The sequence below is a fragment of the Stegostoma tigrinum genome, chromosome 6, assembly GCF_030684315.1.
Source record: "Stegostoma tigrinum isolate sSteTig4 chromosome 6, sSteTig4.hap1, whole genome shotgun sequence".
Taxonomy (NCBI): domain Eukaryota; kingdom Metazoa; phylum Chordata; class Chondrichthyes; order Orectolobiformes; family Stegostomatidae; genus Stegostoma; species Stegostoma tigrinum.
The window spans coordinates 14,726,040-14,753,569 of record NC_081359.1 but is presented as its reverse complement, the minus strand read 5'-3'; the positions used below and the strand labels follow the sequence as shown (position 1 = coordinate 14,753,569).

At 46.5% G+C, this 27,530-nt stretch overlaps 1 protein-coding gene across 1 annotated transcript in view; it reads left to right on the top strand.

Moving 5' to 3' along the window:
- Positions 1-27,530, top strand: part of pros1 (protein S) — a 66,342-nt gene that overhangs the window by 21,452 nt on the left and 17,360 nt on the right. The window contains exons 6-9 of the mRNA XM_059646449.1: positions 3,506-3,637; positions 4,211-4,336; positions 6,468-6,589; positions 20,297-20,415. Of these exons, the coding sequence (XP_059502432.1) occupies positions 3,506-3,637; positions 4,211-4,336; positions 6,468-6,589; positions 20,297-20,415 (499 nt within the window). The remainder of the gene's footprint in view (positions 1-3,505; positions 3,638-4,210; positions 4,337-6,467; positions 6,590-20,296; positions 20,416-27,530) is intronic.

The following is a 27,530-nucleotide window of genomic DNA, read 5'->3' as shown; positions in this document are numbered from 1 at the left end:
TAGTCCTAGTCTGTCTTTGTTATAAACATCTCTAAATTGTATTTAAGTCTCTTTGACATTTGGTGGTGTGCTCTGTGATGTGTTACCAAAATAGCAACAAAATCTCTTACGATCTCTTAACCTGGACTGATCCTGCCTGAAGTACATCATTAATTGGAAACCTCCTGGCCTATTGCTGTAATCATTTCTTGCATTAATAATATTGTTCCCTCCTTTCTTTATTGCTGCTTTCTCTTCTGACTGTGTGGTAACGAGAACATCTTGATCTTGTCTGATCCCAAGTTTCTGCCAAGGCTTTTATCTCTTCCCCTGTGTTTTGATATTCCTTTCTTCACCAGCCTTTATCTTGAAACTCTTTGTTACCTGCTGCAAGTTGCACTGCTCTTTATGTAGGCATACCTCCTTTTCTGATGAAGCTGTCCAGCTTTCCTTATCTTTTTGACAAGACACAGCTTCAGGTTAATTCCCCCTTATCCCTCGAAGGGAATATTCCATCTTTTGTGAAGGGATGTGCTAGTCTAGCCTCATACTCAGCACACTGCCAAACGAGATCATTGGGTCCATTGTGCCTGTGTCAGACTGCTGAAAGAGTGGTCCAATTAATCCCACTCTTTCCACACAACCCTGCAAATATTTCCTGTTCAAATCATTTTCCAATTCCCTCTGGAAACTTAGTATTGAATTTGCTTCCAATGCCATTACGGTCACTGTAGGAGCAGCTCACTGTGTACATTTCAGTGAGTTGTGGACAGGATGCAGAGTTGCTTCAAGGGGACTTAGGATAATGAGCAGGCAGACATTTGGCAGATGAAATTCAATGAGGAGAAATGTGATCCACTTTGGTAGGAAACACAGAAATACAGAGTACTCCTTAGAGGGAGAAGGCTAGAAAATATTGAACTTTAAAGGGACTGGAGGTTACCATGTAGGAACAGCATGTCACTAAGAAGACAAATAGCCTTTATTAAAGAGGATTTGCGTAAAGGGGTAAAGGTGTCTTACTGCATTTATATAGAGCCTTGGTGATTCTTCATTCTTTCATCAGATGTTTAGATCATTGGGAAGTTCAGTATTTCTTGCCAGTCCATAATTGCCCTTGAAGTGAATGACATTTCTGGCCTTTTTCTCATTCCTGGGAAGTGGATGTTGCTGGCTGGGCCAGCGTTTATTGCCTATTCCCTAACTGCCCTTTAGAAAATTGGGATGAGCTGCCTTCTTGAACTGCTGCAGTCCATTTGGCATGTGTATATCCACAATGCTAGGGAAGGAGCTCCAGAACCTTGACACTGAAGAAGCAGCAAAACATTTTCAAGTCAGGATAGTGAAAGGTTTTGGGGGAAGGTGAGATTTTGTAGATAGTGGTACACCCATGTATCTCCCTTGGCCTACAGGTCAGAAGTGGGTCATGGATTTGGAAGTTTCTGTCTAAGGACCCTCGGTGAGATTGTACAGTGCCTTGTGCAGATAATACACACTGCTGCCACTGAGCGCTGCTGGTGGAGAGAGTGGATGTTTGTGGATGTGATACCAATCAAAGGGCTGCTTTGTTTTGGATAGAGTCAAATTTCTTGAGTGTTTCTTAAGCTGCGTCCATCCACTTCAAAATGCAGTTATGAGTCAATCTCATTGCAGTGATTCTGAAATCATACAGGGGCCTGATCAATAAAGAACATCAGATTTCCTTTCCTAAATAGCACGAATGGACCAGATGAGTTTTCGTAACAATGGTTAATAGTTGCTATTGCTTAGACTAGCTTTCATATCTGGGGATCTTAATTAATTCTATCACTGCTGTGGTGGGATTGAAATCCAGATTCCTGAGGCTTTAGTTCAGGCCTCTGTCACATTAGCCCAATCGTGTGGCCATTGTCCCACTATCTCCTGTAGCTGTATCATTGTGTACAGAATTTGATGTCCTTCGCTATGGAAGGATATGCTTGCTGTCGAGACAGTGCACCCAAAGTTTCTAAGATGGCAGGATTGTCTCATGATGAAATATTAAGCATACTGTGTCTTTATTCTCTTGACTTTAGAAGAACAAGAGGCGATATCATTTAAACAAACAGATTTCTTACAGGGCTCAACAGGATAGATTCAGGAAGGATATATTCCCCTGTCTGCCGTATTCGCCTGTCAGAATAAAGGGCAGGCTATTTATGATTGTGATGGGGAGAAATCTTTTCACTCAAAGGATGGTTAATTTTTGAAATCCTCTTTCTTGGGGGCAGTGGAGGCTCAGTCATTGAGTACGTTCCAGACTGAGACTTCTACATGAGAGAAACATCCAGTGATAGAGGGATAAGTGCAGGAAGTAGGTGTTAGCGTAGAAGATCACCCACAATCTCAATGAATGACCGAATGGCTCGAACATGCCCTACTCCAGCTCCTATTTCTTCCACTCTTGTGTTCTAAATAATATATTCACATGCCTCTTCCAGTTCTTTCCCTTACTATGTACCTCACCACAGACTTCCAAATGTTAAACTTGATGTAGCTTTGTAATGAAATCTTCATTAATCCGTTCTTGAACTGTCCTCTTCTCTGATTGTCCACTGAAATCTCTATGGGATGAAGTTTTGTCATCACCGCACTATGCAGCAGCAAACATCAGATTCCTCTAACATGACATTAAAAATAGCCAAAGGAAAAATAAACTCAGTTTATGTACTTTCTACTCTAACCATCTTCATTCTCAGGTTATCACTGGGACATGTATGTATAGGGGGGAGCGTTTGGTAGTCTGTCAACATTTCTCAGTTGTGGTGAAAACTATATCCTCAGTGTGTTGAATGCTTGTCTCTAAATCCCAGCATTGTGAATTTAAGTCCCACTCCTGAGTATAAAAACATGAGGTGACACTCCAAGTGTCAGTTGTACTGAGACAGCGTTGCACTATCAAAGCAGTGGTGCCTTTTGAGTTCAACATTAACCTGAAGCCCCACCTGCCCTTTCACCAGGTCCATGATGATGCCACAGCGCAACTTCAAGAAAGGATTAACTCTCAGGGTTTTTGGCCAATATTTGCCCCTCAGTCAACATCAGAAAAAAAGATGATCTGGTCTTTTTCACCTGGCTGTTTGTGAGACCTTGCTGTATAAACTTACTTGCCACATTACAGCAGTATAATACTATACCTCAAAAGGTGCATCATTGGCTGTGAAGAGTTTCGAACACCTGAGTGTATAAAAGGTACTACAGAAATGCATGATCTTCACTTTCACTAATCACCCACCAACATTTGCATTATAGGGGTGAGAACATAGGTTCCTCTATGGCCCCTTAAGTTAAATGACTTAAAATTTATATTCTGTGCCCCAGAAAATAATTAATATCCGCAGTGATGAGAAAAAAATGTTTAAATGTTTAATTGTATTTTGCTGAGAGCTTGGTAACAAGCTAATTGCCAAGAGACAGGATTATCAAATCTTGCCATTTTTAGCCTCATTTGTGCGAAGTTTGATCATGATCAAAGGTAGAAACTTATGTCTCAATTTGTGTTGCATAGATATCGATGAATGCCAAAGTGGGGTATTGGATGAGAAAGCATGCAACCATTCCTGTCACAATGTGCCTGGGAGTTATCGCTGCTACTGTGATGAAGGCTTTTATATTGACTCTAATAAACGGAACTGCATTGGTGAGAAACACAGAGGCAGAATCCCTCAGCATATTTTAAAACATTTGGATAAACATTTGACAACACAGTGTGGATCTGGAGGACCACAGCCGGGCCAGGCAGCATCAGAGGAGCAGGAAAGTTGACATTTCGGGTCAGGACTCTTCTTCAGAAACGTCATCTTTCCTGCTGCTCAGATGCTGCCTGGCCTGCTGTGTTCCTCCAGCTCCACACTGTGTTGTCTCTGATCAGGGTAATCACCCATCGTGAGTTATTTCCTTTAATTGTGATTGTAAGATCCTAAAAGTGGGAAGTGGTCCAAACCTGCCTCAGTTGGAGGGTGTGCAAATTGAAGCCTCCAGAGATATGGACCAATCTTCTGAGATGGTGCTACCCAGGAGAGCCTTGTCTCTATTTCACTCTTCACGGGTTAGCTGCCAAGTTTCCTGCATGACAACAGTCAGTACATGTCACAAGTTCTTCATTGGTTGTCAAGTTATTGTTTTGGGATGCCCAGATATGGTGCAAGGTGTTATGGAAATGCGAGATATTTCCTTTAATAGTAATTGTGTTATGTGCTCTTTAATGTTGTAGATAAGAACGAGTGCTTTACGCATCCAAACATTTGTGGGAAGGCAGCGTGCAATAATCTGCCAGGTACCTTCGAGTGTAAATGTACCACAGGATATGCCTTCAACTCCATCACGAAAGACTGTCATGGTAAGAGATTTCACAACAGCCTGCAGCAACTTGCACAGAAACATCGGAAAACAGAAGCAGGCCGTTCACTCCTCTAGGGAAGGAAACTGCCATTCTTACCCAGCCTGGCCTACATGTGACTCCAGACCCACGGCAATGTGGTTGACTCTGAACTTCCCTCTGGGCAATTAGGGATGGACAATAAATGCTGCTGGTCAGCGATGCCCTCATCCCGTGACTGAATGGAGAGAAAGGACGTCCTTCAATCCTGCTGTGCTATTTGTTATGACCATGGTTGATCATCCACCTGAGCCCCCTGTTGCTGCTTTCTCCCTACACCCTTTAGCTGTAAGAGCAATATTTCACTCCTCCTTGAAAATGATGTCTTGCCTCCCACCTGCTTTCTGTGGCAGGTTGCAATGAGCATGACAGCTCAGTGTAATCATGGGGCTCAGACTGACGCTGAAGGGTGGCCTGATACCTCGTACATTCCTTCCCCCAATTAGAATTGCACAAGCATGTTGTGTTTCTCTGTGACGGGAAGTTAATTGGAAGTGAAGTTGGCGACAGAAACATTTTATGCAGTCCCTAGGCCCCACTTGGCATCTGACCTTAAAAGCAGACACCCTATAGACTGGCATGCCAAAACCAGGAACCTTTGCCAGAACTGGGTCTGGGTTTTGCATCCACCCACATGCAATTTTTTGCACATCACTTATCTCCTGCTACTCTTCACCTCACTCAGGAAACACCCCTGTGTTGATTTATTTCCCCATCATTTGTTCCCAGGGAGTGAGTTTGTTACTAGGCAAGGCCGGAGTTCATTGTGCACCCCTAGACACCAGGGAACAAGGGGTTTCAGTAAAATGAATAGACTGGAGGAGATGGTATTGTTGACCTAAGCTCAGACAAGAAGAGAAGAGGTTTGATGGTGGCGCTCAAAGGCATGGAGGAATCAGTGACGAGAAACATTTTCTATTGACAGAAGGGCTGGTAAGCAGCCAAAACAAATTTAACCTGAGTAACAAACGACCTAGAGAAAATATAGGGAGTTTTTTCTGAATGCATTGAGCATTGTGATCTGGAATATGTGGCTTGAGAGGGCAGGGAAAGCAGATTTAATAATGGGAAATTGAATAAATACTTGAAGAGGAGAAATTTGCATGGCTGCAGAGAAGGAATGGACATAGTGGGACTATTTTAAAGAGTCAAGACATGTACAGTGGGCTGAATAGCCCCCTGCACTGGAACAGCCCTTGAATTGGTGCCTGTCTAGGTTACAGCAGGTGATTGGGTAAGATGGAGTTGCTTAGAGGTGATGATGGAGTTTCTGTCATTTTGATTGGACATTAAATGTCAGGCGTTCCCATGTACCATAAATTAATTTTTAAAAGTGTATTGTGGGTGTGAAGTCAGACGTGAGCCTGGGCTGGGTAATCAGGGCAAATTTCTTTCCCTGAAGGATGTAGTGAAGCACTTATAGAATTACCCCATAATATTGAAGCAGGCCACTCGGTCCATCTAGTCCACACTGACCCACCATAGAGCATCCCACCCAGATTCGTCCATCCCTATATCCCTACATTTCGCATGGCCTATCCAAGTAGCCTGCACATTCCTAGACACTATGGGCAATTTAGCATGGCAAGTTCACCTTAACCTGCACACTTTTGGACTGCTCGAGGAAAACAGAGCTGCCGGAGGAAACACACGCAGACATGAGGAGAGCATGCAAACTCCACACGGCCAGTTGCCTGAGGCTGGAATTGAACCACTGTGAGGCAGCAATGTTAACCATGGAACTACTGTGCTGAATGATTCTAGATTTTGTTTTGATGACCATTTATTGTGGTGCAAAACTCCAGATTTTTCACACCTTTTTGCAGTTTAATTTGATGTCATTTCCTGTCCCTCCTACACCACAGTCATCACACTGTGAGCATTCTGTCATGTTGGGATGAGATCTCCTGCTGCACACTGTCTGAATGTTTATATTTGAAAACATGGTGAGAAATTGTATACAGTATCCAATTGATGAATTCTGTGTTATATTTTGTTAGTGGTTCTGTAAGTTTGCACTTTCCTCGGTCAGAAGCATTTTTTTAAATGAAGGAGGAAAATGTGTTTCTAAAGTTTGATCTTCTCCAAATAGATATCGATGAATGTGCAGAGAACGTGTGTACATATGGCTGTGTGAATTTCCCCGGCAGCTACTCCTGCTTCTGTGACGGGAGGAAAGGAGAGAGATTGTCTGCCAATGGCCAGAGTTGTCAGGTGAAAGAAGAAATAATGTGCACCTTTCACAACCCCAGGCTGTTCCCTAGTGCTGAACGGACAATGAAGCATTACAGACCTCACTGTTGTAATGCAGGAAGTGCCACAGCAGCTAATTTAGGCACAGCAAGCTCCCAGAAACGGGAGTGTGATCTTGATCAGATAGTCCCCTGTCCTGTCCGGATGTTGGTGGAGGGATAATAACCAATCAGGGCATTGAAGTGACCTCTTCACATTTCACCATCAAATGTGCGTGCGCAGAGTAAGACTGACCTCTGAGAACCAGCTTCCAGTGCTATGGCACTTCCCATCCTGAATAGAGCACTGCCAACTGTCACACCTCAGTCTGGAAGTCTGCTCTCACAGCCTCCAACTGACTTGTAGTTATATCCAGGGTTGGGGTTGACACACACACACGGGATGATGCCCAGTCCTTAGCAATTCTTGTATATTTTACTGAACACAGTAACTTCTAACTATGTACTGGACAGGATATTCATCAGAGCTTGTCTGTTTTTCTCCACCTGCCTTATCTAAACCTAACTTACCTTGTACCCCTTAGTTAAAACATCAGATTCTATCAAGCAGTGTAGTCTAGGAAGCCACGAGAACTTACTTCATTGATAAAGTGGATTAACTTATTTACATAATGTAAATGTCGTTTTTGTGTGGGTCCAATTTACTCGCTGACTTACTGGGATTCCTTTTATACTAATAATGGGATGTGGCTTATCATTGGATGTGGTTTATGATTGTTGAAACATAAGATATGTGGGCACTTCTGAGGCGCCCATCTTTTCCTCTAATTTCCAGAGTAACTTTATATTTCATGAACGTCAACATTCTCACACGGGTTTAAACTCTACTTTGGAAGTGCAAATGGTAAAGAGGTTAGTATGTCCCCCATTACAGACGGCCCGCTTGTACTCTACCCATCACAGGTGGCCCGCTTGTATGCCTCCGATTACAGGCGGCCCGCTTGTACTCCACCGATTACAGGCGGCCCGCTTGTATGCCCCCTGATCACAGGCAGCCCGCTTGTATGCCCCTGATCACAGGCGGCCTGCTTGTACGCCCCTGATCACAGGTGGCCTGCTTGTACTCCCCCGATTACAGGCAGCCCGCTTGAATGCCCCTGATTACAGGCAGCCCGCTTGTACTCTCCCCATCACAGGCAGCCCGCTTGTATGCCCCCGATTACAGGTGGGCCACTTGTACTCCCCCTATTACAGACGGCCCACTTGTACTCCCCCTGTTACAGAAGGCCCGCTTGTATGCCCCTGATCACAGGTGGCCCGCTTGTACTCCCACGATTACAGGCAGCCTGCTTGTACTCCCATGATTACAGGTGGCCCGCTTGTACGTCCCTGATTACAGGCGGCCTGCTTGTACTCCCACGATTACAGGCGGCCTGCTTGTACTCCCACGATTACAGGCGGCCCGCTTGTACGCCCCCGATTACGGGCGGCCCGTTTATATGCCCCCGATTACAGACAGCCCACTTGAGGCTAAGATTCTTCTTCTTGTTCCCAAGACCCTGCATCATGTGCTGACATTGCATCCAGAATGCTGGCCCCTGTGATTCGTGTGGCTCATTGAAATACAATTTTTCCATGTCATCCCCAAACAGAGTGGCTTACTATCATTTACGAGGACGGTATGGTAACTGACATGTACATTCCTCCTGACTCATCACAGCAGTTTGATACAGCAATGAAACTAACATAAGTCAGATGGTCCTATGTCAGTGAGTTTCTGTCTCCAGGAAAAGGCAATACAAACAGCCACTCAAGATGGCAGCAGAGTAGCATGCTCCTGCAGGAGCTCATCCCCTTCTTCTTTCTCTTCTGTTTTTCTTTCTCCTTCTTGTTCTTCTTTTTCTCCCTTTCGACTCCTGGCCTCCAGTGAGGAGCAATGATTCCTGGCAATGACGAGCGATGATCTCGGGCCTCTCCCAGCCTCCAGCGATGATTCCCAGCTCCTGGAAATGACACCCTGGCTTGATGTGGGGGCAGTCTGTAGCGACCTCCTGGCGTGGTGTCTTCCTGGCTTTGTGCAGTCACCTCCCACAGTGGCCTCCCGGCACGCTGTGACATCTTCTTGGCCTGGCGCAGTGGCTTCCCACAGAAGCGTCATGACCTCCAAGCATTGGCATGATGACATCCTGGTGTTGGCATGATAACTTCCCTCACTGGCGTAGTGACCTACCAACATTGGTTGGTGACTTCCCAGCATTGGCATGATGATCTCCTGGCATTGGTGTGGTGATCTCCCTTTGTTGGCATGGTAACCTCCTGGCATCAGCATGGTGCTCTCCCTGTGTTAGGATAGTGATCTTGAAGTGTTGGAGTGGTGACCTCTCAACGTTGGTGTGGTGACCTCCCAGTGTTGGCATGGTGACTTCCCAGTGTTGGCATGGTGACCTCCCAGTGTTGGCATGGTGAGCTCCCAATGTTGGCATTGTGACCTCCCAGTGTTGGCATGGTGAGCTCCCAGCATTGACATAGTCACTTCCAACGTTGGCATGGTGACCTCCCAGCATTGGCGGAGCTCCTGGCATGGTGCAGCAGCCACCTCCCGTGGTGGCCTTGTGGCATGGCCTGGTGACCTCTGGCCTCCTGTCATGTGGGCCTGGTGGTGTAGTGTGGCGACCTCCCAGCCTGGCACAGTGACCTCCTGCCACAGCCCCCAGCGTGGTGTGTTGCTAGCAGGGCGTGGAGCTAGTGACGGTGCGGACCGGAAGCCAGGTGCCAGCATGGACTGCTGTACTGAACACTTCTTCATCTTGTCCAAAATCTTGTATCTAAAGAGGCTGTGCCCAGGTACTTGTATCTAAGTGGGTGCTGTAATTAGCGATGGATAATTTTTTTACTACATGTGATGATAAGGGCTATTCTATTCTATTCTATCCTATTGTTTATTGTAATTTCTCTGTTAATTGAGCTGACCCCAGAAGCTGGGCTGCCTCAAAATCAGTTCTGTCAAAACGCCCATCTGTTGTTCCATCTGAAACCTCACAGAATTGCCTCATTGACACCTATTTAATTTAATTAATCAAAGTAAATAGCTTGCGTATCCGTCTGGCCTGATCCAGTCTGACGGTGAATGCTTTAAAATTCTTGGCTTACTCTCTCAGTTCCCTTCCCAGCACACTGTTGGCTAATCTTGCTTTTAGCAGCCCAAAAGAGCTGCTATTTCATTTGTAGGGGACATCTCCCTACCTATAATATTTACACTAAGTGTTTACACCACAGAATTAACACTTGAAGACACAACTTTAACTTTTTCACGAAGATTAGCAAAGCTTTCATCGAGTCTATTTCCTCTTGCTCTCACATGTTTCACCTGACTTTACAATGTAGTATCCAGTGTACCCTGTGTTTCTTATTCTAGTAACATACAGTATCTAATACCTAACCTATTGCTCTGAAATTCCTCTCTCTAATCAGGCCAAGGTTGTAAATTTATGGCATGACACAAATAAAGACTTTCAAACATGCTGTAATATGTTTTGCAAGCAAACTTAACCAATCATTATTTTCCTAACTAACTGAGTAAATAACTCACTTCAATTCACCACTGTTGGTGAATCTAGTGCAGCATAGCCCAATATAGTTTCAATCTTTGGATCAGTAAGTTCAGTATTGCACTTTCATTTCTTTTAGCAGAGCTGCTTTCAACAGCAGTGTTCAGCAAATACCCATCTTATTTTAGCCAGAATCTCAATTGAAATCGTCAGGTCCTGTTGCAGTCTCTCTCATGCCGTGGTCTGCCTGTTGTCTCAGGAATTCTGATCATCTCATTAAGATGAGGAAATCTTGTTGTACCTTGTGGAACCAATGATTTTCCCCCTGGACGATCAGCTGTTTGCTATCAATATCTTTGACTTGCAATTCTGCATTGCTGAATGTTAGCTTCTCACATCTGGTTCATCAGCCATTATGTTGCTGTCGTCATGATACTTGTTGAAATTTTTTTGTCAAGCAATACTGCTTCTGGCACAGTTACACTGTTTCCTTTCTTGCCAATGATAGTATTCAGTTTACAGTAAGATAGTAGGAGCAAACTTATACGTACTCTACTGTTCCAACAAGAGTTACGACTGGCTTCTTCACTGCTGTTATTTGACATCTGAATGGACCTCTTAAATGTTAATTTTAATGTTTATCTCACTCCCTTTGCACCTTCTCTGCAGCTATAACGTTGTATTCCTTGCTCTGTTCTACTACTCTAATGCATTTTGTATGTTCTGATCTGCCTGTGCTGCATGCAAAACAAAACTTTTCACTGTACCCAGGTACATCTGACAATAATAAATCAAATCAAATCACATAATAGAGATAATAGGAACTGCAGTTGCTGGAGAATCTGAGATAACAAGGTGTAGGGCTGGATGAACACAGCAGGCTAAGCAGCATCAGAGGAGCAGGAAGGCTGACGTTTCTGGCCTAGACCCTTCACAGAAACATCAGCCTTCCTGCTTCTATGATGCTGCTTGTTCATCCAGCTCTACACCTTGTTATCTCAAATCACATAATACTTCATTACCTTACAACACTTCCGACAGTCTAGCTTCTCTTCTGTGACCTGTACACAACTTGTTAGCACCCCTATTTCCTGCCTCATGACCTCCAGTATCTTGATCATCACTGACATCCTGTAACTCAGGTATCTTGGTGCATACTTCAGGTTAAATCAGCATTTCCCGCTATAATAGGTGTTGTTGCTCTATATAAAGCCACACATGACAGCCTTTCCTCCTTCCACTCCTTTTACCTCAGATTGTGCAATTCTAGCATTTTCTCCCGTGATTGATTCCATTGTGCGGTTTCCCCACTTGCCTGTTGGTGATTTAGATAACTTCATGTTATCTGCAAGAGCCAGTAAAACGCATGATAGCCCATGCTCATACAAAGTGACTGGTACACTGTGCCTTGCAAATATTTCAGTCAGTGCAAACAATTTCTGCACTACGGTTGTAGACTTCAGCACAGCATACTCATAGTAATGAATGTATTAGTCAATCCCCCGCAAATTTGGACTCTGATGGAATTGGGTCTAAAAGTGGATTTCTGTATCCTTTCATTATCAATTTGCTGCTCACTGGTGCAGCTAGATTCATTCCACTGAAACGTTGACATCCATAACATGCCATGACAAGCTCTTTGACAATTAATTCTTTACACAGAGGGTGGTAGTGGAGCCAGATACATTAGGGACATTTAAGTGACTCTTGGATAGACACACAGATGACAGTAAAATGTAGTGTATGCAGGTTAGCTTGATCTTAGAGTAGATTAATAGGTCGGCACAACATCGTGGACCGAAGGGCCTGTACTGTGCTATATTGTTCTATGTTCTTCTTGGTTCTAACTCCTCCACATGTTTCTGTGACCCTGTTGAAAATACTTTGGTTCATAAGCTTTGCTAAGTACAAACCACACCCTCACGGTCCTCATGAGTGAACAACCATCTAGGGCCTAAGCTTTTGGGGCCCACATGCCTGTTGTCTGTATGAAAGACTCCCTAGTTGTGTACTCAGTTCATCTCAGATAACAATGTCTGCCCTGAGTAGGTAATTCCCCCCAGTTACCAACTTGTCATCTCTGTCTGATGTCATCCAGTTCCTTTTCTCAGTCTCTCTAAGTCACCTTTGGTCTGTGTGTAGCTGTCCCAAACTGTACAAACAATTTAGCTGCCTTCCCTTGTAAAAGTCGACGTGTTTGAACTTCCGGTACTTTGCTGGCATTTTGTTGCTCATGTGCCTCTGCTGTTTCCTCATTCTGGGCCTGGGCAGAAATGATTTGCTCATGAGTTTATGGCCCAGAAAGGCTTACTTGAGAGCACGAGCTTTCAGAGTGTGGACCCTTCGCTCCAAAAGCTTGTATTTACGTATGAAACTGTTGGACTGTAACCTGGTTTCGTGTGATTTCTGACCCTGTCCACCCCAGTCCAACACCGACACCTCCACACCATGCCCAGAAAGCACTTGTCTCTACTGACTGTAAGTTCTGTTCACTGACATAAAAACAGAAAGTGCTGGAGAAACTCAGCAGCTCTAGCAGCATCTGTGCAGGGAGAAATTGAGTTAATGTTTCATGTCCTATTTGCCCCTTTCATATGATGCTGATAGACCCGTTGAGCTTCTCCAGAGATTGTTTTTATTGCGCCTCCAGTGTTTTGCTTTTATTTGTGTTGACTGTGATCTAGCCAGGACTGATCTCAGCCTATCATTATGCTCCATTTAATTGGCTTCAGAGTTATTGATGTCATCTGAGATACTGGCTCTTCCAAGGATCCCTTTGATCATTTTATGGATTTACTGTTGACAAATCTCTGGTATTACATTGATGCCAAATTGCTATTTCCTGAATTGGGAAAGTCCATGATGAATGACAAAAGTTGTCCTCTCTCTTGCATCAGGATTTAGTACCAGATATAGTTATCCCCACCTTAATGTCTAATGTTGCTTGTCGATAATGCTTGAACAACTTTATCCACAATAGCAATGAGGTGATGTTCTCTCACTCTTGCATCATTCACAAGTCACATTTCAACAGTGTCTGATTTACCATTTGGTTTAAATGTGATCACAACAGAGCTCAGCCCGATGTTTGTTCTTCAACTTACAAGGATGTTAAACTTCAAAAGGTTCAGAAAAGATTTATAAGGATAATGCCAGGTTGAAGGGTTTGAGCCAAAGGGAGAGGCTAAATAGGCTGGAGCTATTTTCACTGGAGCGTCAGAGGCTGAGGGGTGACCTTACAGAGGTTTATAAGATCATGTGGGCTATAGATATGGTGAATAGCCAAGGTCTTTTCCTTCGGGTAGAGGAGTCCAAAACTAGAGGGCATGGGTTTAGGGTGAAGGGAAAGATTTAAAAGAGGCTGAAGGGCAACTTTTTCACGGAGAGGGTGGTGCAGGTATGGAATGAGCTGCCAGAGGAAGTGGTGGAGGCTGGTACAATTACAGCATTTTAAAAAACATCTGGATGGGTTTATGATTAATGAGGGTTTAGAGGGATATGGCGAAATGCCGGCACTGGGTCTTGATTCATTTAGGATATCTAATCAGCATGGATGAGTTGGACCGAAAGATCTGTTTCTGTGCTGTACAGCTCTATGGCTAAATAATATCTTTGTCAATCGTTCCTTGATGTGCACCTCATCTTTCCCTATCAGACCAACAGCTGTTCTGTGTACAGGCTTCGCATTCTCATCAATGATCAATCTCACTTGGCAGTTGTGAAGCTTCACAATTCCCTGAAACATTAGTCCAACTTCCTCACTCTGTTTTGCACTTGATTTGACAAAATCACTTTCAATATGATGTATAGCATCCCTAGAGTACAGGCAGTTCTCCTGTCTGAAAACCATCCTCCTGACTCAGTATGGATTTTGCCTCACTGTTCCCAACCCCGGTTGTCACATCTACTTTGAAACATCCAATAGTCTTCTGTTCCTCCTTTACTGCTCTGTCAATGACATTCCTGCCACTCCCTGAATCTAAAATACCATTCACTTCAACATCACCCTGGAACTTCCCCACAGTTAATCTCTTTGACAAAAAACATTTATCAGTGATTCCCATTTCATAGAATCATAGAATCCCTAGAGTGGAAGCAGACCATTTGAACCATCGAGTTACACCGACCCTCTGAAGAACATCCCACTCAGACCCACAGCCCCATCGAGTTACACCGACCCTCTGAAGAGCATCCCACTCAGACCCTCAGCCCCCTACCCTATCCCTGTAACCCTACATTTCCCATGGCCAATCCACCTAGATGCACATCTTTGGACTGTGGGAGGAAATTGGAGCACCCAGAGGAAACCCACGCAGACACAAAGAGAATCTGCAAACTCCTGAGGCTGGAATCGTACTCACGCCCCTGGTGATGTGAGGCGCAGTGCTAATTACTGAGCTTTGTTTGGTGTCCTCAGTCTCCACATCTTCTTCATTTCATATTACATTTATTATGACTCACTTTCCTCGATCTGATTTGCTGGGGTTCCCGTTGTCTGTAGCTCTAAATTTTCTGCATATCTGTCCGTCATCAGGGGGAGTAGACATTTCTTCCTCAGGCCTGAGTTGCAACATCTGAAGCACACCGTCTCAGACCTCTGCTGTTTAAGTACAGGAGAACCATTCAGTCAACCTCAGCTTTTGTTGCATGGCAGAGGTGGTTACCAAGCTTCATGCTGTGAAATTGTCCATCCACTGCTTCCAATGCAGTTGCTGTTTTCAATGTGTCATCCAATGTTAAGAGACTTCCTCCTTCCAGCAGCTTATGCCCCAAGCTACCTGCAGCATTGGAAAACTACTACATTATCTGCTTATTCAATTCATTGTAACATAATTGCATTCATCTGACTATTGGCTGCCTCAAATAAGTTACAAATTGGGCTCCTGCGTCTCCTTTCCTTCTGACTTATCTGATATAAAACTTGGCTTTGGAATGTGGAATTGGATGTCATCGTGTAGTGCTCCTTTGAGGCTATGCTTTTTTAATCTGGTATGTGACATTGGCAACAAGTTCACTAATGTCCTTTAGGGGGAGAAACATCCATCGTTTCAGAGATAGCAAGAACTGCAGATGCCAGAGTCAGAGATAACACAGTGTGGAGGAACACAGTTGGCCCAGCAGCATCAGAGGGGCAGGAAAGTTGACGTTTCTGATGAAGGGTCCCGACCCAAAACGTCACCTTTCCTGCCCCTCTGATGCTGCCTGACATGCTGTGAAACTTGCCTAGTCTGGCCTGCATGTGACTCCAGACCCACAGCAATGTAGTTGACTCTTATCAACCCTTTTGGCAATAGGGATGGGGAATAAATGCAGGCCTAGTCACAAGGTCCAACTCCTATGAATGAATTTAAAAAAGGGAAAATGCAGGAGAAAATAGAGGCAAATACGTAAATATTTAGAACGGAGTCATGGCATTTTGTGGGGCTGATATGTCCTAGTTCAGGAAGTTGAACCATTTGACCTGACGGGTGATGCAAGTGCAATTTCTGTGAAACAGAACCCATGGCTGACGGAGTTTGAAGCATGTGCTGGTGGTTACGGTTGTTGATTGAGACAGCAGTTGTGCAGAAATGTGCCTCGTTGCTCTTCGGTGTGAGTTTTGGTGAAGATGGCTTTCCAGACATTGCCTGGCTTAGGAGAAACAACAGATCGTGGATATGCAGTGAAACCTTCAAACCGTGGCTGACAAGGGAAGTCAGGGACAGCATAAAAGCGAAAGAGAAAGGATACAATGTTGTGAAGATTGGTGAGGATTTAAAATCAGCGCAGATAAAGAAGCAATAAGGGTAGGGGCTGGGGGAGCAGGTAGGGAAGAGGGAAGGGCGGTGAAATATGAAACTAAGCTAGCTAGCAAATTGAAGATGCTCACCAGAGTTTTATTTTAAGATATCCAAAAGGTAAGAGAGTAGCAAGAGTGGACATTGGCCAGCTGGAAAATGAGACCATAGAAGTACTAATGGGAAACAAAGAAATCGCAGAGGAACCTGAATGGTTTACTTTGCATCTGCTTTCACAGTGGAAGACGCCAGTGGCGTACCAGAACTTCAAAAGAGTCACAGGGCAGAAGTAAGTGTAGTGATCATCGCTAAGGAGAAGGCGGTGGAGAAGTTGAAAAGTCTGAAGGTGAATAGATCACCCAGACCAAATAGAATATTCCCCACAGTTTTGAAGGAGATAGCTGAGGAGATTGTAGAGGCATTGGCGGTAATCACTGACGCTGGAGTCAGGGAAGGCCCTAGAGGATGGGAAAATGGCCAATGTAACATGCCTGTTTGAGAAGGGAGCAAGGCAGAAGGCAAGAAACTGTAGGCTGATTTGCCTGACCTTGAACGTTGGTATGATTTTAGAGTCCCTTATTAGGGATGAGATTGTAGAGCTAACATGACTTTGATAAGAGGAGGCGATACCTGACAAATATGTTTGAGTTCTTGGAAGAGGTAACAAGCAAGCTAGACAAGGGAGAGCTAGTGAATGTGATCTATTTGGATTGCTGAAAGCCACACAGGAGGGTGCTAAGTAAGGTAAGAACCCATTGTGGTAATGTCAAGATACTGGCATGGATTGTCTGACTGGCAGAAGGCGAGAATAGCGATAAGGAGGTTTTCATTTTCAGAATAGCAGCTGGTGACTGGTGGAATTCCACAGGGGTCACCGTTGGGACCTCAACTATTCATGCTGTACATTAATGATCTGGATGAAGGAACTGAGTGCATTGTTGCTAAGTTTGCAGATGACACAAAGATAGGTGGAAGCCCAGGTGGTGTTGAGGAAACAGGGAGTCTGCAGAAGGACTTAGGCAGGCTAGGAGAGTGGGCAAAGAAGTGGCAGTTGGAATTCAATGTGGGAAGGGTATAAGTTATGCACTTTGATGGGATGATTTGAGATATAGACTATTTCGGAGAGGCTTTGTAAATCCAAAGCACAAAGGGACTTGGAACTCCTAGTTCAGAATTCTCTTAAGGTTAACATGGTTCATTTTGTAGATAGGAAGACAAATACAATGTTAGGATTCACTTCAAGAGGGCTGGAATAAAAGAGCAGGAATGAACTGTTGAGACTGTGGTTAGACTGCATTTGGAATGTTGCGTGCAGTTTTGGGTCCTGTATCTGAGGAAGGATGTGCTGGTATTGGAGGAGGTCCAGAGGAGCTTTTCAAAAATGATCCAGGGGATGAAGGGTTTGTTGTATGAGGAATGATTGAGGACTCTATGTCTGTACTCGATGGAGTTTAGATGGATGAGGGGAGATCTCACTGAAACTTGCAGAATATTGGGAGGCCCAGATAAAGTGATGTGGTTTCCACTAGTAGGAGAGATTAAGACCTGAAGGTACAGCCTCAGTGATAAAATGACCTGTCAGAACTGAAATGAGGAGGGCTTTCTTCAGCCAAAGGATGGTGGATCTGCGGTCCTCATTGCCACAGAGGGCTGTGAAGACCGAGTCATTGAGTGCCTGTAAGACAGAGGTAGATAGGTTCATGATTAATTAGGGGATTAAAGGTTACAGGGAGAAGGCAGGAGAATAGAGGTGAGAAACATATCGGCCATGAACGATGATGGAGCAGACTAGATGGGCCAAATAGCCTAATTCTGCTCCTATGTTTTATGGTCTTATCGCCCACTATTACTAATGCAAGCTCAGGGATTGAAGAAAATTACGGTGAACTTTGGTCTCCAGATGTTATGGGCTAATTTGTGTCAGTGTGAATTAAAAACTGCCTCTCCTTTCAGGATACAGGCAGTGCTGCTGCAGTTCTGAGAGACTGTAACTGATGTGCTGACTGTCAGGAACAGAGTGTTCCCATCTTCAGCATCGGTATTGTACAGCACTGGCTTTTATTGCAGCTCAGAAGTGCATTTAGTCTTTTTACTTTTTGCAAAGAAGGCAATCTTTAAAATCTCATTTATCTCGAAGACACTTCAATCAAGAAGAAATGAGCTCTGCTGCCTTGGTGGGTCCAGCCCAGCATACAACAGCTGCCTATACTCATCAAAACTGAAGCTGCTTCAGGTTGAGGACCTCCCTGTCTGCCCAGATTCCTTGCTGTTCAAAGCTGTTGATGGAATGTACCTCAATTAGATTTCCAAATGTCCACCACCAAGATACTGGAATCTTTTCTGGATGGCTATCACTGCTATTGACATCACTGCTAAAACAATATGGAGAGTGGATATCATGATATGAACAGATGTTGATTAGAACAGCTATTACAGAATTTATAGCTTTATAGAATTTTACAGGACAGAAGGAGGCCATTCGACCCATTATGTCTATACCAGCTCCTAAAAAAGCTACCCATTCTTTATCTCCTTAGCCTGTATATATTGAACCCTCTTAGAAACTTCCTATGGAATCTGCCTCCATCACTCTTCCAGGTAGCTCATTCCAACTCTTACCAATTCTCCAAGTAAGAAAGTTTCTCCTCATCTCACTCCTAGCTCTTTTGCTGACAGTCTTGGAATTGTGACCCCTGTTTACTGATATACCACTTAGTAGAAACAGAATATCCTTCTTTATCTTGTCAAAATTGTTCATAATTGTGAACACCTCAGTAAGATCACCTCTTAGTTTTCTTCGCTCCAAGGAGAATAAGCACAATTTCTCTAATCTTTTCTTGTATCTAAATTTCCATTTATTGAAAATTGTTATGTAGAAACTTAACATGCCACAGGTACGCAAGTGTCTGGGCTAACACTAAGCTATTATTGTTAGAATAATGGAGCATGTTTTCAATACAGTATCATGCTTCATGTGACCTGAGATAAGATGTAGTGTGAGATCTTTTTATCTTCAGGTCACATGCTATACACAGTGGTGAGATCATGAAGATGCCCCATAAAAGTATATTGACATACTGACTGTGAGATACAGCACAACAGTATTATTGCTATTTCTGGGCCAGGGGCCTGGTCTCAGGATGTGATGACAACGGGGCTGGGCCATGACATGTTCAAACATGTTGATTTTTAAAATATCTTCTTAGAGAGTTTAAAAATGTGAAATGCTATCTTTTCTTACTTTACCTCACTGTCCTTTGTCTCATTTAAAGTTATAGTGATATACAGCACGGAAACAGACCCTTCAGTCCAACGCATCCTTGCCAACCAGATACCCTAAATTAATCTAGTCCCATTCACCAGCATTTGGCCCTCTGGCAGCTCATTCCCATACACGCACCACCCTCTGCGTGAAAAAGTTGCCCCTTAGGTCCCTTTTAAAACTTGCTCCTCTCAGCTTAAACCTATGCCCTCTAGTTTTTTGCTCACCTATCTCTGTCTGTTCACCCTATCCATGATTTTATGAACTTCTATAAGGCGACCTCTCAGCATCCATTGGTCCAGGCCATTCAGCCACTCACTGTAGTTCAAACCCTCTAACTCTGGCAACATCCCTGCAAACCTTTTCTGAACCTTATGAAGTTTATTGAAATATTTTTATAGCTAACATTTCCCCTTCTCTTTGTTTCTCTTTCTATCCCTGATTTGATTCAAATTCAGCTCATTTCCTTCTCCCTCATTTGTCTGTATCTTTCTCGATTCTTAGATCTCAATTAGTTAAGGAGATAAGTTGCTGATCCTTTCATTCGCTGAGGTTTCTGTCGCCCTCACCTCACTGTTATCAGCTCACAATCCCAGTACTGACCCTCTGACAATGAGGCAGTCACTCAGTACTGACATCTTCATAATGAGGTACTGCTTCAGTACTAATCCTGTGCCAACGGCACACTGCCTCAGTACTGAAGCTCTGACAGTGCTTCAATCCCTCAGTACTGATCTTCTGACAATGAAGCACCTTTATTTCTGACCCTCTCACAGTGCTGCAATATCTTGGTACTGACCTTCTAGTTGTATGGCATTCCCTCAGTTCCAGCCCTTTAGAATAAGGCACTGCCTCAGCACTGCAAGCTGACGATTGAGATGCCCAACTCCAGCAGGATCTCTGCCAATGAATCAATGCTGCAGGGCAGGGATCAGGCAAATTCTTAAGTGCAATTGGTCTGCTTCTGTGGCACCTCGTAATTGATACTGGGAGTGCTGCTTAATTATTAGTGATATTTGCCAACAACCGGGGGCTATTTGGGACAAGTGGGAATGGTGGAAAGGATGGGGATAGCTTGATTTCTAAACCTTTGCAAGTGTGAGAGTTCCTGCATTATTAATGTGAAATTTATATTCTGTCAGGAAATCCCCACATGTGTCGCCCTTCAGACCAGCAGGAAGTCAGATATTCTAAACATGGGGGAGCTGTTTGCTGGAATTCCTGTTGTCTACCTTCGATTCAAGATCGCTGCCAAGAGCCGGTGAGGTTTTGGCACAGTCCAGCTGAGAACTCATTTACCTTTTATTAATTCTCGTGAAGCTCACTCCATAGCTTGTGCTGTCAACTCACTAAATTAATCAGACAGTCAGAATGGATGCTCACTCCATCCATTCTGACTGTCTGATTAATTTAGTGAGTTGACAGCACAATGTAAATTAACACGAGCGTTTGCAATTGGCCCTTATGTGGCTTTTGTCATCCCTCAGTCTCTCATTCAGGGCACTCATAAACTCGAGGGCATAGGTTGAAGGTGAGAGGGGAAAGATTTAAAAGGGACCTCAGGGGCAACTTTTTCACACAGAGAGTGGTGCGTGTCTGCAATGAGCTGCCAGAGGATGTGGTGGAGGCTGGTACAATTACAATATTTAAAAGGCATTTGGGTGGACATATGAATAGGGAGGATTTAGAGGGATATGGGCCAAATGCTAGCAAAAGGGACTAGATCAGTTGAGGATATCTGATCAGCGCGAATTGGATAGAAGGCCTTGTTCCCGAGCTGTATATCTCTAAGCGTTTATACTGAATTAAGCACTTCTTAAGGGTCACCAGTGTTGTAATGTAGGAAATGTAGCAGGCAATCTGTGCACAACAAGATTGCATGATCAGCAATGAGATGCTAAGTAACCAGTTCGTCTGAGTTTTGTTACTGACGGATCATGGGAGCAACATTGAACAGGATGAAAAAGCAACTTATATTTATGAAGAGCTTTAATATAACGAAACATTAAGTTGCTTCACAGCAGCACTCACAAACAATGTATGATATCCATGATATGGCCAGATCACCAAATGCTTGGTCAGAAGTTTTAAGGAGTGTCTTAAAGGAGGAAAATGAAGTAGACGTGGTGTAGTTTAGGGAGGCACTGCGTACACAGCCATAAATTGATGTGAGTTTGCTCGCTGAGCTGGAAGGTTAGTTTTCAGACGTTTTGTCACCATTCTAGGTAACATCATCAGTGAGCCTCCGGTGAAGCACTGGTGTTATGTCCCACTTACTATTTATGTGTTTAGGTTTCCTTGGGTTGGTAATGTCATTTCCTGCATTGGTGATGTCATTTCCTGTTCTTTTTTTCAGAGGATGGTAGATTGGCTCCAAATCAATGTGTTTGTTGATGGAGTTCCAGTTGGAATGCCATGCTTCTGGGAATTCTCGTGCATGTCTCTGTTTGGCTTGACCTCGGATGGATGTGTTGTCCCAATCAAAGTGGTGTCCTTCCTCATCTGTATATAAGGATACGAGTGATAGTGGGTCATGTCTTTTTGTGGCTAGTTGATGTTCATGTATTCTGGTGGCTAGCTTGCTGCCAGTTTGTCCAATGTAGTGTTTGTCACAGTTCTTGCAAAGTATTTTGTAGATGACATTCGTTTTGCTTGTTGTCTGTATAGGGTCTTTTAAGTTCATTAGCTGCTGTTTTAGTGTGTTGGTGGGTTTGTGGGCTACCCTGATGCCAAGGGGTCCGAGTAGTCTGGCAGTCATTTCGGAAATGTCTTTGATGTAGGGGAGAGTGGTTATGGTTTCTGAGCCCGTTTTGTCTGTTTGTTTGGGTTTATTGCTGAGAAATCGGCGGACTGTGTTCGTTGGCTACCCGTTCTTTTTGAATATGCTGTGCAGGTGATTTTCTTCTGCTTCAGCAGAAAAAAAATCACCTATACAGTGTATTCAAAAAGAACGGGTAGCCAACGAACACAGTCCGCAGATTCCTCAGCAATAAACCCAAACAAACAGACAAAACGGGCTCAGAAACCATAACCACTCTCCCCTACATCAAAGACATTTCCGAAATGACTGCCAGACTACTCGGACCTCTTGGCATCAGGGTAGCCCACAAACCCACCAACACACTAAAACAGCAACTAATGAACTTAAAAGACCCTATACAGACAACAAGCAAAACGAACATCATCTACAAAATACCTTGCAAGAACTGTGACAAACACTACATTGGACAAACAGGCAGAAAGCTAGCCACCAGGATACATGAACATCAACTAGCCACAAAAAGACATGACCCACTATCATTCGTATCCTTATATACAGATGAGGAAGGACACCACTTTGAATGGGACAACACATCCATCCGAGGACAAGCCAAACAGAGACATGCACGAGAATTCCTAGAAGCATGGCATTCCAACCGGAACTCCATCAACAAACACACTGATTTGGAGCCAATCTACCATCCTTTGAGAAAAAGAACAGGAAATGACATTACCAACCCAAGGAAACACAAACATGATAAATAGAAAGTGGGACATAACACCAGTGCTTCACCGGAGGCTCACTGTTGATGTTACCTAGAATGGTGACAAAACGTCTGGGAATGAACCTTCCTGCTCAGTGAACCAGCTTACATCCAGAACAAAATAAAGACCCACTCTTTTGTGGACCGAGAAGAGGAGAGCGCAACTGTGTTGGAGGTGGAAGGAAGACGTCGGGTTGGCTGTGCACCCTTGCAACCGGTGGATCTTAATGCTGGCTTCGGCCTAATGCTGGTTCAGGGTAGCAGCCAACCTGCAACGATGGCTGCGGCAAGTGCTCGTGCCCCAGGTCAGGTGGTCCGGAACACCATCCGTGTTTCTGTAAAGAAGGTGGATGAAGGTGCACCTGTGGACCGCACCTTCTTCGTGGAGAGGGTCCTGTTGGACTGTTGTGGGTTCGCTGCTGCGGACATTTACTGCCTGCAGGATTTCCCAGGAGGAAGTTTTTACGATGTAACCTTCAGGACTGCCAAGCTTTGCGAGCACTTCCTGGAGGTTTTCAAGGAGAAAGGAGGTGAGGGCCCCCTCTCTGTATTGACCGCTGTCCCGCTGTTCATGATGCCGGTGCAGAGGAGCCGTATGGTGACTGTACACATGTACAACCCGCATGTGCCAGCAGTTGATGTCCTGACCTTCCTCGGAAGGTACGTGAATGTGGAAGGGGACCTAACTGACGCCATGGACCCCTTCGGGTTCCAGTAAGAAACAGGTCAGGGTGACGCTGAGGATGGACTCAGATGGGAATATCATACACACACCGTCCAGCTTCGCGATCGGCGGGAGCAAGGGCTACCTGACCTACGCAGGGCAACCTCAAGTCTGCCATGCCTGTGGTAGGTCAGGTCATGTGGTGGCCGACTGCAAAGCCACCATCTGCAGGGAGGAGGGACACCTCGCAAAGGATTGCCCACAAGAAAAAAGCTGCAACCTTTACGGGGAAACGGGCCACCTCTATAGGGCATCCCCGCGGCGGGGGACCACCTACGCCCAGGTCGCCGGCAGGGCCAATGCGGGGCCAGCCCCCCCAGAGGAGAGGAAGGCACCAGGGCCCTGCAAGGAGCCCCCTAATGTGCAGCAGGGCCAGGTCGTGCAGGAGGGACCAGCCGCGCAGGATGGACTCGAGGCCAGCAAAGCGCCCCTGCAGGCTCCGCTCTCCCCTGACAACCCGGAGTCAATGGTGGAGGTGAGAAAGGACCCAGGGGAGTGGACGACGGTCTGGAAAGCAAGGAGGAAGGCGTGCCGGCAGGCCCAGGCACCGCAACCATCAGGCGGGAAGAGGCAGCTACAGGGCGCTATAAGAGCTCCTCTGACGAGGGAGATTCGGAGGAGGCCCGCCCAAAGCAGAAGCTAAAGATCTCAAGGGAGAAGGAAAGCAGCACCCCGCTTCCAGGTGACGGGAGGCGTCCTGAGGCTCCCTCCGACACCCAGCCATGCGCCGCTGGGGCCCTGGAGGGCCTCCCAGAACTTTCAGGCGGGAAGGAGGACACAGCATGTCCCCAGCCTGACCCAGAGCCGGACTCTCCTGCCTCCATACCCCCGACGGGGGGATACCACCCAGAAGGCAGCATGGACGGTTTGCTGAGCCCGGAGAGCGTCCAGCAGTTAGCCCGGGCAATGGGCATGAAGGGACAGATGGAGGGGCTGGACCTTGGACTTGGGGAGGGTACTGCGGTCACTGCCCACAACGGGGGTACGAGTTGCGAGCATTAATGTGCGCAGCGTCAAGTCAACCGCAAGATGTGTGTCCACGTTGGCCTACCTGACCACCATCAAGGTGGACCTCCTGTTTCTGCAGGAGTGCGGGATACCGCACCTCAGCAGGTACGGGAAATGGTCCAGCGCCTGGACCTGTGGGCCTTCAATCTGGTTGGGGGGTAACGACTGTCGCTCCTCGGGCCTGGCTATTCTGCTGCGGGGGGCGCAACGTCACCATCTCTCAAGTTCAGGAGGTGGTGGGGGGCCACCTCCTAGTGGCTGATGTCACCTACAGGAACGCTCCCCTGAGGCTGATCAACGTGTACGCCCTAGTTGTACGGAGTGAGCAGTTGGCCATTCTGCAGCGGCTTCCACCCGTGCTGGCTACGTCCAGGCCAGTCATCCTAGGCGGAGACTTCAACTGCATCATTGATGCAGATGGAAGATCCGGCATGGGGACAGCTGCTAGGGGAAGTCAACTGGATGTCGCGTCCAGATTCCTGATGGGCACGGTGAAGGACGCCAAGCTGCTCGACGTCTTCAGCACCCCTGCAGACAGAGCGCAGCGGAGATACACCTGGTCGCAGCCAGACGGGTCTATCCGCTCAAGGATAGACTTCCTGTTTGTGCCATGGGCGTTCTCAGTCAGGTCCACCGGCGTCGAGCCGGTGTTCTTCTCTGACCACTGCGTCCTGCTGGCCAACTGTCATTTACAGGACGACCAGCAGGCTGGCAAGGGGACGTGGAAGCTCAACACGACTCTGTTGACCCCAGAGAACGTCGAGGAGCTTAAGAGGGAGTACGCTGGTTGGAGAACTGTGAAACCCCTCTTTGAGTCTCCGGGCGACTGGTGGGAGACGGTGAAGGAGAACATCAAGAGGTTCTTTGTCCTCAAGGGTGTTCGGAAAGCGAGAGAGAGGCGGGGAAAGCTGTCGTGACTCCAGAAAAGGGTGCAGTACCTGCTTCTTCTGCAGTTGATGGGGGTCGATGTCATGGAGGACCTCTGCGAGGTGAGGGGCCAGCAAGCCTCGCTCTTTGCCGCGGAGGCCTCCAGGATAATCTTCCGGTCCAGGGTCCGCTCCGTGAAGCAGGACGAGACGTGCTCGCGTTTCTTCTTTCAGAAGGTGCACAAAGAAAGCTCTGTGCTTAGCCTGCTGAAGGAGGACGACGGCTCGGTGACATCGTCTCGGCCCGACATTTTGAGGATCAGCAGATCCTTCTATGCCGGACTTTACGACACGAAGCCCACGGACAGCACGGCCTCCGAGTCGTTCCTGTCGCCTATCACGGAGGTCTTAGACGACGGCACGAGGGATGACTGGACCGGCCGATATCGCTGGACGAGCTGACCAGAGCCCTCAAGTCCTTGGAGAGGAATAAGACTCCTGGGAGCGACGGTTTACCGTTCGAGCTGTATTCCGCTCTTTGGGACCTGGTCAGCCAGGACCTGCTGGAGGTGTACGATAGTGCGCTTCGAGCAGAGGAAATGTGCAAGTCCATGAGGAAGGGCATCATGACCCTCATTTACAAGAGGAAGGGGGAGAGGGAAGAAATTAAGAATTGACGTCCCATTTCTCTATTGAACGTGGACTACAAAATCCTGGCCAAGGTCATAGCCAAACAGGTCAGGTCTGTCCTGGAGTCAGTGATTCACCCTGACCAAACCTGTGCTGTGTCGGGCAGGAAGATCGCCGAGAGCCTCGCGCTCATCAGGGATACGATCGCCTACGTGCAGGACAGGCGCGTGGACACATGCCTCGTCAGCCTGGACCAGGAGAAGGCCTTCGACAGTGTCTCTCATGCTTACATGAGGGACGTCCTCTCCAAATTGGGGTTCGGCGGGTCATCCGCAATTGGATCCGGCTGCTCTACACCAACATCGTTAGCGCAGTCTCGATCAATGGGTGGGAATCGGACAGTTTTCCTGTCAAATCTGGAGTCAGGCAGGGCTGCCCGATCTCTCCTGCCTTGTTCGTGTGCTGTGTGGAGCCCTTCGCCGCATCCATCAGGACGGACGTGAGCCTGAAGGCTGTGATTGTCCCAGGCAGCGGAGGCCTTCAGGTCAAGACCTCCCTGTACATGGACGACGTCACCGTCTTCTGCACCAATCGTCAGTCGGTGAGTAGACTATTGGACATCTGCAGCCAGGTTGAACTGGCCTTGGGTGCCAAAGTCAGTAGGGGTAAGAGCGAGATCATGTTCTTCGGGAACTGGAACAACCGCTCCTTCATCCCCTTCACTGTCAGGACAGACTACCTGAAGGTGCTGGGTGTTTGGTTTGGTGGAGTTGGGGCGTGCGCTAAGACCTGGGAGGAGCGTATCACCAAACTGAAGCAGAAGCTGGGCAGGTGGACGCTCCGGTCCCCCTCCATTGCGGGTAAGAACCTGGTTGTCAGGGGGTACTGTTGTATGTGGCGCAGGCCTGGCAAATTCCCTGGACCTGCGTTGCTGCGGTCACCCGGGCCATCTTCCACTTCATTTGGGGGTCGAGGATGGACCGGGTCCGCAGGGACACCATGTACAAAGACCTGGAAAATGGGGGAAAGGGCGTACCGAACGCCACCCTCGCCCTGATGGCTACCTTTGTGTGCGGCTGCATCAAGCTGTGCGTAGATCCTCAGTACGCAAATACCAATTGTCACTACTTACTGAGGTTCTACCTGTCCCTGGTGTTGCGAAGGACGGGCCTGGCCTTATTGCCGCGGAACACTCCGAGTAGTTGGACCGTCCCGTACCACCTGTCCTTCGTGGAGAAATTTTTGAAAGGAAACACCTTTGACCACAAGGCCGTCAGGCAGTGGTCAGCACGTAGTATCCCCGAGACCCTTCGGGAAAAGGAGAGGGTGGATCCCGTCGTGTGGTTCCCCACGCAGACTGCCAAAGTCGTTTGGCAGAATGCCTCATCGCCAGAACTTTCAAACAAGCACAAGGACATTGCTTGGCTGACGGTGAGAGGGGCTCTGCCAGTGAGATCCTTTATGCATGCCCGGAATCTATGCGCCACCGCACGCTGCCCTTGAGGTGGCTGCGGGGGGGACGAGACTGTCGATCACCTCCTTCTGGAGTGTGCCTATGCGCAGGAGGTCTGGAGGGGGATGCAGTGGTATTTGTCGAGGTTCATCCCGAGCAGCTCCATGACGC